This window comes from Sus scrofa, chromosome 6 (genome assembly GCF_000003025.6).
Source record: "Sus scrofa isolate TJ Tabasco breed Duroc chromosome 6, Sscrofa11.1, whole genome shotgun sequence".
In the NCBI taxonomy this organism is placed as follows: domain Eukaryota; kingdom Metazoa; phylum Chordata; class Mammalia; order Artiodactyla; family Suidae; genus Sus; species Sus scrofa.
Genome location: NC_010448.4, coordinates 152840965 through 152855104, shown reverse-complemented (window position 1 = coordinate 152855104; position 14140 = coordinate 152840965). Strand labels below are relative to the sequence as shown.

The 14140-nt window shown below is 44.0% G+C and overlaps 1 protein-coding gene across 24 annotated transcripts in view; it reads left to right on the top strand.

Moving 5' to 3' along the window:
- Positions 1-14140, top strand: part of FGGY (FGGY carbohydrate kinase domain containing) — a 458257-nt gene that overhangs the window by 358075 nt on the left and 86042 nt on the right. For 18 of the 24 annotated variants that reach the window (XM_021097811.1, XM_021097810.1, XM_021097801.1 and 15 more), the window contains one exon: positions 4962-5056. The exons of 3 other annotated variants lie outside the window; for them this stretch is intronic. In XM_021097811.1, the coding sequence (XP_020953470.1) occupies positions 4962-5056 (95 nt within the window). Of the gene's footprint in view, positions 1-3373; positions 4673-4961; positions 5057-11184; positions 12220-13483; positions 13942-14140 lie in introns of those variants that run through there. 3 more of the 24 variants (XR_002345479.1, XM_021097805.1, XM_021097806.1) reach the window with 3 other exon arrangements.

Sequence of the window (14140 nt, the reverse complement as noted above, 5' to 3'; positions counted from 1 at the left end):
TCTTCTGCTTCAGGCTGTTGAATGAAAAGGCTGTTAATCGTTATTTGGATTCCGATTGAAACTAGACCCTTTGTCTCTGACTGTGGACCAGTTACAGTTCCGGACAAAGGGACCTTTTCTTTAGCCTAAATTCCTCTGCCTTGGGAAGCCAGTGATTGACAAGTGATGGCAAAGTGCATCTGCCTTTAAAGGCTTTGGGTTCTGCTAAGCTCATTAATGCATCAGATAAAATAGTTCACATTCCAGGCAAAGCGGCCTTCTTCCTCTCCTTCAACCCAGCACTCTGAGAAAAGAACACATTTGCATTTGCTTCCCTAAAAGACACTTGCACAAGCAGTGGGTGTATAGGTAGAGGGCTCTGTGCCTTTAAAGAGTGTAATTGCTCTAGTTTTCCTGCAAAGAAAGCTGTAGAAAGAGTCAGGGGCCTGGTGATGCCGGAAATCCAGGTTCTTGTTCACGCAGTCGAAGAATGAACTCCCCGAACACACAGGCAGAAAGCAAGCAAGCGAAGTCTTTATTACAGGAAAGCAAATAGCTCCCAGGGCTGCCGGGAGTGGGGAGAAAAGCCCCCGCTCCCTATTGTCCTATGGGGTTTTAACATGTGGTCCAGAAAGATGTGGTTTTCTGGAACCATTGGCCTTGCCCAGTTGCCTATATCAGTCCTTGTCCAATAGGAATTTTAGGGGTGGACATGTCCCGTTTTATGGTTTCTTTGTCCTCTTCTTCCCGTGAACTGGGTCACAGGGGATTAGGGATTAATGTCCAGCTGGGTTTAGGCACACTCCCTCTAGCAAACAAGGCCTGTGGGGATGTTACTCCCTGGAGCCCCTAAGCCACAAACGTTAATCAATAGCCATATCAAAGAATGCATTGAAGCCCATGCTCCCTGAGTTATTATTCTGCCTCGCTGGTACATGATTCCCGAGAAAGAATACATGTGAAAAATAATGAAATTTGGAAGGTTCTTTGGGGATAGCATGGAGTAAGGGAAAGAGTGGAGGACCAGCTCTGTGACTTGGGGCAAGTTACTTTATCTCTCTGAGCTTCATTAACCTCTTCTGAAAGGTAGACACAATATTTTTTCCCCTCCTACAGATCATACTGAGGAATACTCACGAGTTGGTGAGCCCCAAGCTCTAGGCTTTGCCCCACATAGCTGTTCAATAAATGCTAGTTCACTTCTTCCCTTAAAGCAGCCACACACCAAAAAGATGGAGGTGCGTTTGAGGAAAAAAGTTTGCTATCTTGTAAGCCAATCTTTGCCCTTTGGGGAACCGAACGCTCCTGCTCCGTGCAAGCAGGGAGAGTGATCCTTTGCCAACTTGGGAAATGTTCTCTACGTGAGGAGGAAGAATCTCCTTGTACCCTAGGCATTTAGTTAACTGTGGTTTTAAGAAATATTTTGTGTGTACTAAGTAATTGTAGGTTTCCCCCACTGACTTGGGACTCAATGTTCCTCCTAAATTTTGTTTTGTTGAATTGTGGCGTTTCCATAGGGGTTTCCCTCTTCCTGTCTTATTCATTATTTCAGTCGTTTAGGCCTTCATGTATTCATTCCAAAGCCTTCTCTGAGCACCAGCGCTGAGCCTGGCATGGGCACACAAAAGAGAAGAGGAATGTCCTGCCAAGAGGGTCATTACAGACAGCAAAAGTGCTCTCATGCTCTGACCACTGTCCAGAGAGGATGGGGGACCCTGAGGAAGCCGGTGTCTCTGAGTTAGATCCAGGCAGAGCCAGATGACACAATGCAAACTGGATTAACTGGGAAAAAAAAAAAAAACGTCAAACGAATGGTCTATTGACAGAGGTGTGGGCAGAGTAGAGGGAAAATCCAGCCAGCAGGCAGTACCATGGGGCTGCTCTTAGACTGACCGCTCAAGACTTGCAGGGGCTGGTGTGACAGGGAACCAAGCTGAGCGTGAGGGGCTTTATGAAAAGGGCCACCTGACTGGAGGAGAGCTCGGTCATGGATGCAGCCATGAGCCTACAGAGGTGGTCCACACAGACCAGTGTCCCAGGACCCAGAACAGGTTGTGTTGCTGAGAGGGAAGGAGATGGGGATAACTGAGATAAGATAAACATTAAGAACCACAACAGCTAATTCTGTGCTTCCTGGAAGCCGAGCCCTCTTTTAAGTGCCTTATTTACAACAGCACTTTCAATCCTGCCAGCAACTCTGTGAGATAAGTAGAATTTTAACCTCACTCTGGAGATGGGAAAACTGAGGCACAAGAGAGGTTAGGTAGCTCACCTAGGATCACACAGCCAAGTCAGTGAGCAAGCCAGAATTCAAACCCTGGCAGCATGGCTCCAGAGCTCTTAGGGCCGCAGCTGGAGAGCTGATGGGGATTTACCCAGTTCCTCTGTTTTTCTGTTCTGGGGGAGAGTGCTGTGAGTAGTTCCTACCTGCTCAGACTAGTGAGGCTTTGACAGGGCAAGGAGTGGCCGAGGGTGAGCAGCATGTGCCGTGCTTTCTTCTAAAAAGTCCCAGGCCCTTGAAGTTCCTTCTGTGGCTCAGCGGAAACGAACCTATGAACCTGACTTGTACCCATGAACATGCGAGTTCAGTGACTGGCCTCGCTCAATGTATTAAGGATCCAGCATTGCCATGAGCTGTGGTGTAGATCGCAGACACGGCTTGGATCTAGCATTGCTGTGGCTGTGGTATAGGCTGGCGGCTGCAGCTTTGATTCGACCCCTCGCCTGGGAACCTCCATATGCCAAAGGTGAGGCCCTAAAAAAATAATAATAAAATAATAAAAATAGGGAGTTCCTATCGTGGTGCAGCCGAAATAAATCTGACTAGGAACCATGAGGTTGCGGGTTCGATCCCTGGCCTTGTTCAGTGGGTTAAGGATCCAGCGTTGCCATGAGCTATGGTGTAGGTCACAGATGTGGCTTGGGATCTGGCATCGCTGTGGCTGTAGTGTAGGCTGGCGGCAGCAGCTCCAATTCAGTCCCTAGCCTGGGAACCTCCATATGCCAAAGGTGAGGCCCTAAAAAGACGAAAGACAAAAAATAAAATAAAATAAATAAAAATAAAAAGTCCCAGGCCCACAGGATGGTCACAGTCCCTCTCCCGTCTCCATGATCCCTGGACTCTGCACAGGCTCACAGTGCTCTCTCCTGATGCGGCCAGCATAGCGCTTCAGTGTGTCCTGGTGTCTCTCCGGCCCCCTCGGATGGTTGACGCGCTCCCACCCCCTCCTCTCCCCACTGGCCCACTTCCCCGCTCTAGAAGGGCTTCGCCCCTCCCTGAGAGTCATCTGAACAGTGGCCACCACCATTCTCAAGGGCTTATCATAGGCCAGGAAATGCATGAAGCACCTTATGTGCCTTTTTTCATCCACCTTCTCAGCAACTCTCTTCTCAGCCCCATTTTTCACAGGGAAACCAGGTCTAAGAGGGTGTGAGTGACTGGCTGAAGGACACAGGGCTGGTCTTCGCATCTGAAGCTTTTCCCAGAGACCCCACCCCAGCTGATACCTGTCAGCCTTGTCTCCAGCAGTGGCCCTGTGGTATGAGGCTGGTGTTCCTAAGTCCCCTGAGATATGTGTGGGAATTCTCTCCCCTGTCCCCTTTGTCTGGGGTGGCTGGGGAGGAGGATGAGGAGGATGTGCCAGGGAGGTCTTCCTAAAAGAGATAGGAAGAGAAAATCCAGTCTTGGGACAACTGATGTCTTGAGAAGAGGAAGATCCTCCAGGTCTGGCTGCAGAGTTTACCTCTGTGGAGTTTGCTGCCATCTCCTGATTAGCACATATATTTATATTTTTATGTATGTTTTCTTTCATACACACACACAAGATACTCAGAACCCTAAGTTAGTCCTATTAACTGTAAGCCCATGAGCCCTCAACCTCTGGGAATTGGCATGTGGAGTGTACCTCCATGCCTGGTGAACCCCTCCCTACGCATCCTCAAATACCTGTTTAATCCTGAGCATCCCTGCTTGGACCCTGCCCCCATCTCAAAAATTCATTCTTTCATCATGTAAGTACTTGCCCTGTGCTAGATCCTGGTCTCCCTTCTGGATCCAGCAATGGGCAAAATAAAGACCCTGCCCTCATGGAGCTTATATTCTACTAGGGGAGACAGAGAGTAAAGAGGATATGTCATAACATGGGGAGGAAACAGTGAAACAGTGTGTGGGGGTGAGGGGTGTCGTGGGTAAGTTGTCATTTCATGTCGAATGGTCAGGAAAGCTGCAGGGGGATGGGCATGTTTACACAGACTTGCAGGAAGGAGAGGGTGTTGTCATAGGGACATCTGGAAGGAAGCACCCCAGACAGAGGGGACAGCACAGGCAAGGGCCCCGAGGTAGGCTCAAGAGAGAGCAAGGAGGCCAGGCAGTGTGGCAGTGAGAAGAGGAGAGGCCAGTCAGGGTGGAAGAAGTGACACCCATCCTGGAGGGCCTTGTCAGCCTTGGCAGGGGCTTTGGCTGGTGCTCTGAGAGAAATAGGAAGAAATAAGAAGCCTCCGGAAGAATTAATCACACCCTCTCTTACGACTTCCCTTTTCTTAGTGCTTCTCAGTTGCAGACCCAGCCCCTCTGCTCGGCCTTTATCTCTTGCTCATCCATCCCCTTTGAGACCTGAATATGAATAGCAAGACACCCTGTATTCTCTGGGCTTAGCAGGGCACTTGATCAGTGTTTGTTGAACTACTTGAAATGGTAGGTAGCTGCTAGCAGAAGCCTGGAAAACCTGGGCAGAAAGGTCTCCCGAGTTGATGTATATGGTGTTGGCTTCTGGGGGGCCCTTGGCTACTGCACCAGCAGGCAGAGGCAGTGAAATCCTTTAGAACCAGGTAATCCCAAAGAACAGGGAACTGCAGGGGTCAGGGAGGCCCCACCCCCGCTGCTGCCTTTACATCAGGCCTTTGTGCTGCTGGAGCTGCTGGCTGGCTCCCCACTCTATCCCTGGCCCTGCTCCCTAACCAAGGTGTGGCCTTGTCCTGTGCAGGCATGCCTGTGGTCCTGTCGCAAGAGGTGGAGTCTGTTCTTGTGGGCGCTGCTATTCTGGGGGCCTGTGCTTCGGGGGATTTTGCTTCTGTACAGGTAGGTGAGGACCGAGGGGTGGGCCATGGCCCCTCCCCTGTCTGGGGCTATCCTTCCTCTTGACAGCAGCTCATGTCTTGCAAAACACACACAGGATATAATTAAGAAATGATAGGTTCCAGCCAGGGAAAGCACAAACACTTCTAGCCTCAGACATATTTATTGCAGTTTTCATTTGACTTGGCCTCTGTTGCTGTTGGTCGTTCTGTTTTTCTGTTGGTTTTTTTTTTTTTTTTTCTTTTTTTTTTCCTCCTTTAAAATAGCTTTTAAATCGTTTCATTTAAATTTCCTCTTGGCCATTTTTCTTTTAGTACGTGGAACAGGTAAGGTTCAAAACTTAAGTTTTTTCATGTCAATTTCAGACTTATATGTCCTTCTTTCTTCTCCACCCACCACTTTCCAAATACCTTTGAGGTCTCTTTCAATAAGAGACACAAATGAAAATGTGAGTAAAAAGGGAATTAAAAGAAAAAATAAGGAACAAAAATATAAGAAGAAGGAAACAACTCAATTGGATGATGGCACAGACAATTTGAGCTTCCTGGCAGCCAAGACAAAAAAAGAACACATGATAAGTTGCATAATTCTTATTTTCAAAAAGAGGAAACATACTAGTTTCTTTGGGAGACGGAGCTTTTCCTACCACCAAATTGCAAAAGACATTTCACATCACACGTGGATTTTATGGAGGGAAATTGATAACATTTAACAAAAGGTTTACAAAAAAGTAGAGAAGCAGTATAGCTCAAGGCTGAGCACACAGGCTGTGGATCAAACCTCGCTTGGCATTCCACTCCCTCTGTGACCTGAGCATTCTTCTCTCTGCTCCGTTTCCCTATCTGTCAGTATAATCAGTAGCACGTTATGAGCTCTTTCTCTGGGTCAGGAATGCACGTTCAGTCCCACAACAACTCAGTTATTCCCATTTTATAGTTGAAGAACCTGAGGCGAAAAGAAGTTAAATAACTTGGCTTATGTTGAAACAGCTAGTAAACACTAGAACCGAGAAGTCTGGCTCCCAAGTCATAACTGAGAGTTGAAGAAATATTGGTTCGGCTGAGCAGTAAGAACGGAAGTGACTGGCGCAAGGTCTCAAGGTCAGGGTTAGAGGCCAGGTTTTTCACCAGTACCAGTAATGAGAGCTCTATGTATTGTGACCCTCTTAGGTACCAAGAACTCTTCAGGGTACTTTTTTTTTTTCTTTTTTCTTTTTTTTTTTTGGTCTTTTTGCCTTTTCCAGGGCCACTCCCTTGACATATGGAGGTTCCCAGGCTAGGGGTCTAATCAGAGCTGTAGCTGCCGGTCTACACCACAGCCACAGCAACACGGGATCTGAGTCACATCTGGGACCTACACCACAGATCATGGCAACACCAGATCCTTAACCCACTGAGCAAGCCAGGGATCAGACCCGCAACCTCATGGTTCTTAGTTGGATTCGTTAACCACTGAGCCACAACGGGAACTCCTGCAGGGTACTTTTCATATAATCTTCCTGGTACCTCTTACAACCCACACGGGCAACAGGGATCCAGAAAAAGTAAAACTCGACGGTACACTGTAAGAAATGGTCCCATGCAAGTGTCTGATTCCAGTAGCTGTGTGTTCCACGTTTTGGAACATGTGGTACCCTGCAGCCGATTCAAGCCTCTTGAATCCATCTTTGTGAAATATCTCTTCTGGAGTTTCTGCTGTGGCATAGTGGGTTAACAATCCGGATTGTCTCTGCAGAGGCGCTGGTTTGATCCCCAGCCTGGCACAGTGGGTTAAGGGTCCAGCCTTGCTGCAGCTGTGGCATAGGTCAAGAGCCCTTCTAATTTGGATTCAGTCCCTGGCCAGGGAACATCCATATGCTGTGGGTGCAGCTGAAAAAAGAAAATTAAAAAAAAAATTTTTTTAAATATCTCTTCCAAAGAATTAAACATACTCATGAATGCCTGAGGATTTTAGTTGGAGTTTTGTTTTGGCTTTTTTTTTTTTAAATGGAGTTTTTAACCAAAGACAGTAGAGTTGAATTTTCAACTTTTTTCTGGATTTTCTAGTACTGTCTCAGAAACACCACATAGAGATATTTATTTATTGTTGAGATGTCAGTGGCTTGTCAGTTATTATTTTAATGTGTCGATTTATGAAGATGTTCTCATGATTAGGTGACTTGCCCATACTGAGACAAATCATACTTGCTAAAACCGTGCAAACTATTACATTTAGAATGCATAAACAATGAGGTCCTACTGTGTAGCACAGGGAACTATATCCAGTCTTTTGGGATAGACCATGATGGAAGATGATATGAAAAAGGGAATATGTATGTACTGCCAAAATTGACACAACATTGTAAATCAACTATATTTTATTAAAATAATAATTACTAAAACTAAGTCCCAGTATAGGTTATTTCATAATATGGATTGGATGTTTGTGTCCCCTCAAAATTCAGATATTGAATCCCTAACCCCATTGTGATGGTATTTGGAGATGTGGCTTTTGGGGGATGGTTGGAATAGATGAGGTTATGAGGCTGGGACGTTTATGGTGAATTTAGTACCCTTAAAAGAAGAGCTTAGTTTCTCTGACACAGCAAAAAAGTGGCCATCTGTAAGCCACGAAGAGGGCTCTCACCAGAGCCTAACCAGGCTGGCACCTTGATCTTGTACTCCCAGCTTTCAGAACTATGAGAAAATACATTTCTGAGAAAAATCCCCACCTGTGATATTTTGTTATGGCAGCCCTAGCAGATTAAGACACCTCATTTAATCATTATTTTTGTGTTGTATATGAGGAAACTCAGACTCTGAGAGGTTTTAGGAAATTTGCTCAAGGCTACAGTTAATCAGGGGCAGAAGCAGAATTGAAATCAAGGTCTCTGAATTTATATGCTCTGCTGATTTTCATTCTTTTTCTACTTTAATGTTTTCTTTTTGCTTTAAAAGTGTTTTTTGGCCTCTTAAATGTTCAAAGGTGAATTTTCTGAAAAGAAGTAGCATTGGTCACAAATCAGGAGTTAGTCTGCAGCTGAAACACAGCAGTGTGATAAGATCTGGCTTCTCTGATGGATACTTCATACTCTTATGGTACCTCGTTGATGTCTCAGTCAAATTTGGAGTTTCTAGCTTCTTTTTTTGGTGTGCGTCTTTTCGTCTTTTCTAGGGCCGCACTCGCAGCATATGGAGGTTCCCAGGCTAGGGGTCTAATCGGAGCTGTAGCCGCCGGCCCACGCCAGAGCCACAGCAACTGGGGATCCGAGCCGCATCTTCGACCTACAACACAGCTCAGGGCGACACTGGATCCTTAACCCACTGAGTGAGGTCAGGGATCGAACCTGCAACCTTTTGGTTCCTAGTCGGGTTTGATAACCGCTGTGCCACAACAGGACTCCTGGAGTTTCTAGCTTCTGCAAGATTCCACTTCAACATGGAAACCGAGCTTCATTCCACACTAACATCTTCATTCCATGATATTTTCTATTTTATTAATTTTATTGAAGTATCGTTGATTTGCAATGTTATGTTAATTCCCGCTATACAGCTAAGTGCTTCAGTTTTTATATTTATATATAATTATAATATATATTATATGAATATTATACACACACACATACACATTTTTAATATCCTTTTCCATTATGGTTTATCACAGAATATTGAATATAGTTCTCTGTTCTGTACAGTAAGACCTTGTCATTTATCCATTCTATATACACTGGTTTGCATCTGCTAACCCCAGACTCCCCATCCATCCATCCCCCACCCTCCATCCCCTTGGCAACCACAAGTCTGTTTTCTATGTCTGTGAATCTGTTTCTGTTTCGTGGATAGGTTGACTTGTGCCATATTTTAGATCCCAGATATAAGTGATAGCATATAGTAGTTGTCTTTCTCCTTCTTATTTCACTTGGTATGATAATCTCTAGGTCCATCCATGTTGCTACAGATGGCATTATTTTCATCTTTCTTTGCCTGAGCAGTATTCCTTTGTATATATATACCACATCTTTTACATGATAGTTTCTATTAAATTTCTGGAGCATAATCTATGATATGATAGGTTAAATATTGGAATTGCTGACTTGAGTAGCAAATGCAAGGCTCACAACATCTTAAAGATGAGCTCATGTCTCCTATTTAACCCAAAGAAGCATGTGCTTCTCCTGACTGTTTTTAGGAGACACCGTAATCTAGCAAAGAAAGTGTCCAGGTGAGAGAGACCTGACTTGCACCTCTCATCACCTGCCTGATATTCCATGTGGTCTTGACCTCTGTGCTTACTTTTTGTATATCCTTAAACAATGCCACTTGGGTTCTCCAGGTGCCTGTTTCATTTATTCGTTTTATTTCCTTTTTTAAAAAAATTTAAATAAGAATTGCCACTCCTGCAGAACTCTTGAGAGAGAGCCTTTGAAAGCTTCAGTGACCTCTGTGAAGCCCCGATGTAATTATCAACATTGTTATCATGATTATGTTACAAAAAGTAAAAGCATGTCGACTTGGCTTCTTCACCCGTCTCTAAATAAGAGGTGCCAACTTGTATGTCCCAAGCCTGGGGACCAGTTCAGAATTCTGGCAAGTTGAGGTGAAACAATTACTTCCTCCCTGTGATCCATATTTTTTCAACCTGAACTTCAATGTAATTTTTTTCTTTGAACATCAAAGATCCTAGCTTGATCTTCAGGGTGCCTGCCATTCTTTCCTTTGAGAAAGCTGAGCAATGCTTGCCAACAACTCAACCATTCCAGCAGACCAGATGTTTTGTCTTCTCATAGACCACACATCTGGTAGTTGCATAAAGAATTTCACTTCTTATCTAGATGGGCAGACTTTGGTAAACTCAGCTAAAGTCATCTCGTTCAGATGAAGGAAAGGCTAAGAAGATTCCAGAAGACCCAGGCTCCAGACGTAGAGAAGAGGCCTACATGCGAGGGGAGACAGGGTTTCCCAATTTTCTGGGCCCATGAACGGATGTCTTCAGCCAGGGATAGAGTCTGGTACCTTCCTGTGGTTGTGCCAACAGATCAGAAGGAATTACAGTTGTGGATTTTACTTAACAGCTCTTGTAAATATCTATATAATTCAGTACTGGAGAAATTTTATCAGCTGGAAGAAAAGGGATAGTGGATGGAATTTTCAGATAGGGTATTAATGGGAAAGATTGGTCAAGTTCAAGGTCCATTGCTATTCCAGTTGTGAAGCCTGCTGACGAGTCCTGGCTTCCACCTCTTCTTCTTTAATGCATTCATACTCCCATCTTAGAGTCTCTATCTCCATTTCTTTCTCTACCCTTTCCTGCCCTCTCTTCCTTTACACATCTTAAATCTTCCAGCTGTTCCCTTTTCTAGGATCTCACAAAGGATACTGACAGAGCCATCCATCTGCATTCAAGAATAGAATGACTCCTAATTGTAAAGAATTGTCCCTCTCCGGAAATAGTTTTTTCCTCTTAGTGGTTTTCAGAACCCTGCCTCCACTAGACAGTGTGGCAAGCATCGGGTCACAGTTGTCTTTGTATCTTCAGCTTAATAAAATGGAATCAATCACAGAGATGGTAAAAGTTCAGCTATTGAGTAAGTGGGAGGAGATGCAAGGAAGGGAGTCTTCTTCCCTCCTGAGAGTCATGAAAACATGGAATCCAGGCAGTCTCAGCATCTGTGACCTTTCAATCTGACCACTCCATCCCTAGAATGCCATCCATCAGCGCACTCCCAAAATGATCTTCTCTAATTCAGAATATCCTTGAAAGGAAATATTTATAATTAGAAGTTCATGACAGTTGTGTAGGCTCCCAGGTCCTGGTAAATTAACAGACTAAAAAAAAAAAAAAATAACTTTGTGAAACATCAGTACACTTACGTTTTCTAAGCACAGACAGTAGAGAAGTTTCAGACAATGCAAAGGACACATAAAACAAGGAACCCACTTCAAGATGCCATGAGAGAAAACTTAATCAAATGGCAGGTAGAAATACAAAATGGCTTTCCACTTTGTGCTTCCTTCATCCCCTCTGCTAATGTTATTAGCTTCTTGTAATTTCTTATCTTAAAAGACAGCTTTCCCCCCCTTAAACAAGCTTTAATTCTAACAGCGCAATTTATCTTGACACCCCCCTCCCCCCCAAAAAAAACAACAATAAAGGAAGCATCTGAAGCAAAAATCAGCAAAAGGAGAAGGTGACTAGACATCACAGTGAATTCAGCCATCGTTTGAAGGGGAGTGCTAGTGTAAAGAAAATAAGCCCCGCGAATCAATTACTCAAAACCTTTTTCCTCGGATGCTGTGAGGATTGCCACCTCTGTAAACCGTTGACTCCAGCGCTCCCACCATCACTTTCCCTGTCACGTTCCAGACAGACTCCTGTGTCTCGCAGACCAATCCATGTAAGTGGCCAGTTGAGAGCTATGATTACTCACTCTTCTGTAATGCGTGCCCACAAGATAAACCATCCCCACTGACCGCAGTGGTCTACCCTCAAGGTCAGTCCTTGCATGCATCTTTCTGGCTTAGCTGAAGCCTCTCCTGCTCTTTTTCACAAAGTTAACTTCATTTAGAGCCAGTTTGTATCCATCACCTATTGTGTGCTTTAAAGCCTGTGATTTTGTTTGTGATACAATGCATCTCCATTTTGTTTGATTTTGTGAGAGTCAACTTTTTGCGTTTTTTTAGTTTGGTTTGGCTTTCTCTGTCACCATAAATACCAGTTTTACATTTTTGCAAAGTAAAGTTGATTATCATGATTTTACTTTCTGGAGGTTTGGAAAGACTGATCTGTAATGGATGTTCAGAAATATGAAACCATCCCATTTCTTGGCGCATTCAATATTAATTTGCCTTTTTTCTTCTTTTTCTGGAATACAACTAATAATTCACATTCATTGAGAAAAAAATAAGAAAAATCTGTTATGCTGGAAGAAAACCATGAAAACAAAGAACTTACTACCCTAAAATAACCGCTAAATAATATTCTAGTTTCTATCCTTTTAGTCCTTTGTACATATTTTTAATGATTTTATGCTTTTTTAAATTTACAAAAATGGGTTCATACAATGCGTACTGTTTTGCAGCCTTTTCCCCCCAACCAAAAATATAAACATCTTTTTCATTTTTGTAGGCTGCATAATTTTCTGCCCCAGTGAATATACCACGACTAATTTCCCCAGTCCTCTAGTTTTTTTTTTTTTTTTTTTTTTTTTTTGTCTTTTTGTCTTTTGTTGTTGTTGTTTGTTGTTGTTGTTGTTGCTATCTCTTGGGCCGCTTCCGCGGCATATGGAGGTTCCCAGGCTAGGGGTTGAATCGGAGCTGTAGCCACCGGCCTACACCAGAGCCACAGCAACGCGGGATCCGAGCCGCGTCTGCGACCTACACCACAGCTCACGGCAACGCCGGATCGTTAACCCACTGAGCAAGGGCAGGGACCGAACCCGCGACCTCATGGTTCCTAGTCGGATTCGTTAACCACTGCGCCACGACGGGAACTCCAAGTCCTCTAGTTTTGAACATTTAGGGTATCTCTGGTTTTTCTGTTTGTTTGTTTTGTTTTTTGCTTTTTAGGGCCACGCCTGTGGCATATGGAAGTTCCCAGGCTGGAGGTCGAATCAGAGCTACAGCTGCCTGCCTACATTTTAGCCACAGCAATGCAGGATCCGAGTCACATCTGCGATCTACACCACTGCTCACGGCAATGCCAGATCCTTAACCCACTGAACGAGGCCAGGGATTGAACCCACATCCTCATGGATACTAGTCGGATCTGTTTCCACTGAGTCCTGACTGGAACTCCGGTCTCTGTTGTTTTAAAGAATGCTATAACTAACATCTCTGTAGCTCAGTTTTTTCCCACACCCTAAATTATTTCCACACAGTAAATTATGGAAGTAGAGTTGTTTGGTCAAAAAAATCTGCCCAGCTTTTAGGAGTTTGATACATATTAGCACTTATACCCCCTCCCAATAGTGTTTGAAAATTTAGGGCTCACACATCTTGTGTACAAGGAATCTTTTGCTGTGAATTTTAGTTTCATTTAGCTTTCATTCCCTAGTCTCTTAAAATCTTACTCATTTCACATATGGTCTTGATATTATCAACTTTTTTTTACTAGCCTTTTGCCCTTCTGCTTAAGCCTGTGTTTCAGGAGATAGGAAGTTCTGGTTTCTAATTAAATAGATTCAGGTTTCTGATTGGATTTTCTGAGTGTCCTGTCCCATATGTCACTGCCTCATAGAAAATCAATAGCAAAATCCTGGAATGGTAATTAATAGTTTCAAGAAGGATTAAGTTAAGAATGTCCTGTTGACCCTTATATTCCTTATACTTATCGCCACACCTGGTTAATAGTTCATTCTTGTCTTTTTGAGAGTTGCTCCTTCTCCAAAAATACAAAACAAAAAAGCAAAAATCAAACTCAGGTTCCGATTAATTGTATGTCTCCTTGTTTCAGTCCAATTTGCAGAACGGCACCATGGATATAAAAGTTAAAAGTTAGCTCAAAATTAGAATTCTGTTTTTAAGGAAAGTATTTCAATAAACACGATATTTGACTCTCCTCTCCCTGCTCTCAGGAACAGGGCCTCTGGGGCTTAATTTCCATAGTTGGTCGTTCAGGGAATCCTTGCAGCAAACCAATGGGTGTTAACAGTCCCCGCTGTACGCATGAGGACAGTGAAGCACGGAGAGATCATATAACCTTGCTTGGTACAGAGTCCATACTCCTTTTATTCCATCCTTCCATATGCTTTACATTCCACTAAATATATATAAAAAGCAGAGATTCCAATATGGCAACTCAGCTGTCTACAGGGTGGTACAGTACATAGAAAATAACAGCATCTGGAGCTCCTATAGTGGCTCAGCAGGTTAAAAACACAATGTTGTCTCTGTGACGATGTGGGTTCGATCCCCCTTGATTGGGTTAAGGATCTGTCATTGCCTCAAGCTGCAGCAGAGGTTGCAGATGTGGCTTGGACTCATTGTGGCTGTGGCTGTGGCTGTGGTGTAGGTGGCAGCTGCAGCTTCCATTTGACCCCTGGCCTCAGCTTCAACTGTAAAAAAGAAAAAAAAGAAAAGATCAGCATCATGCATTTGCCACCACTGCTTG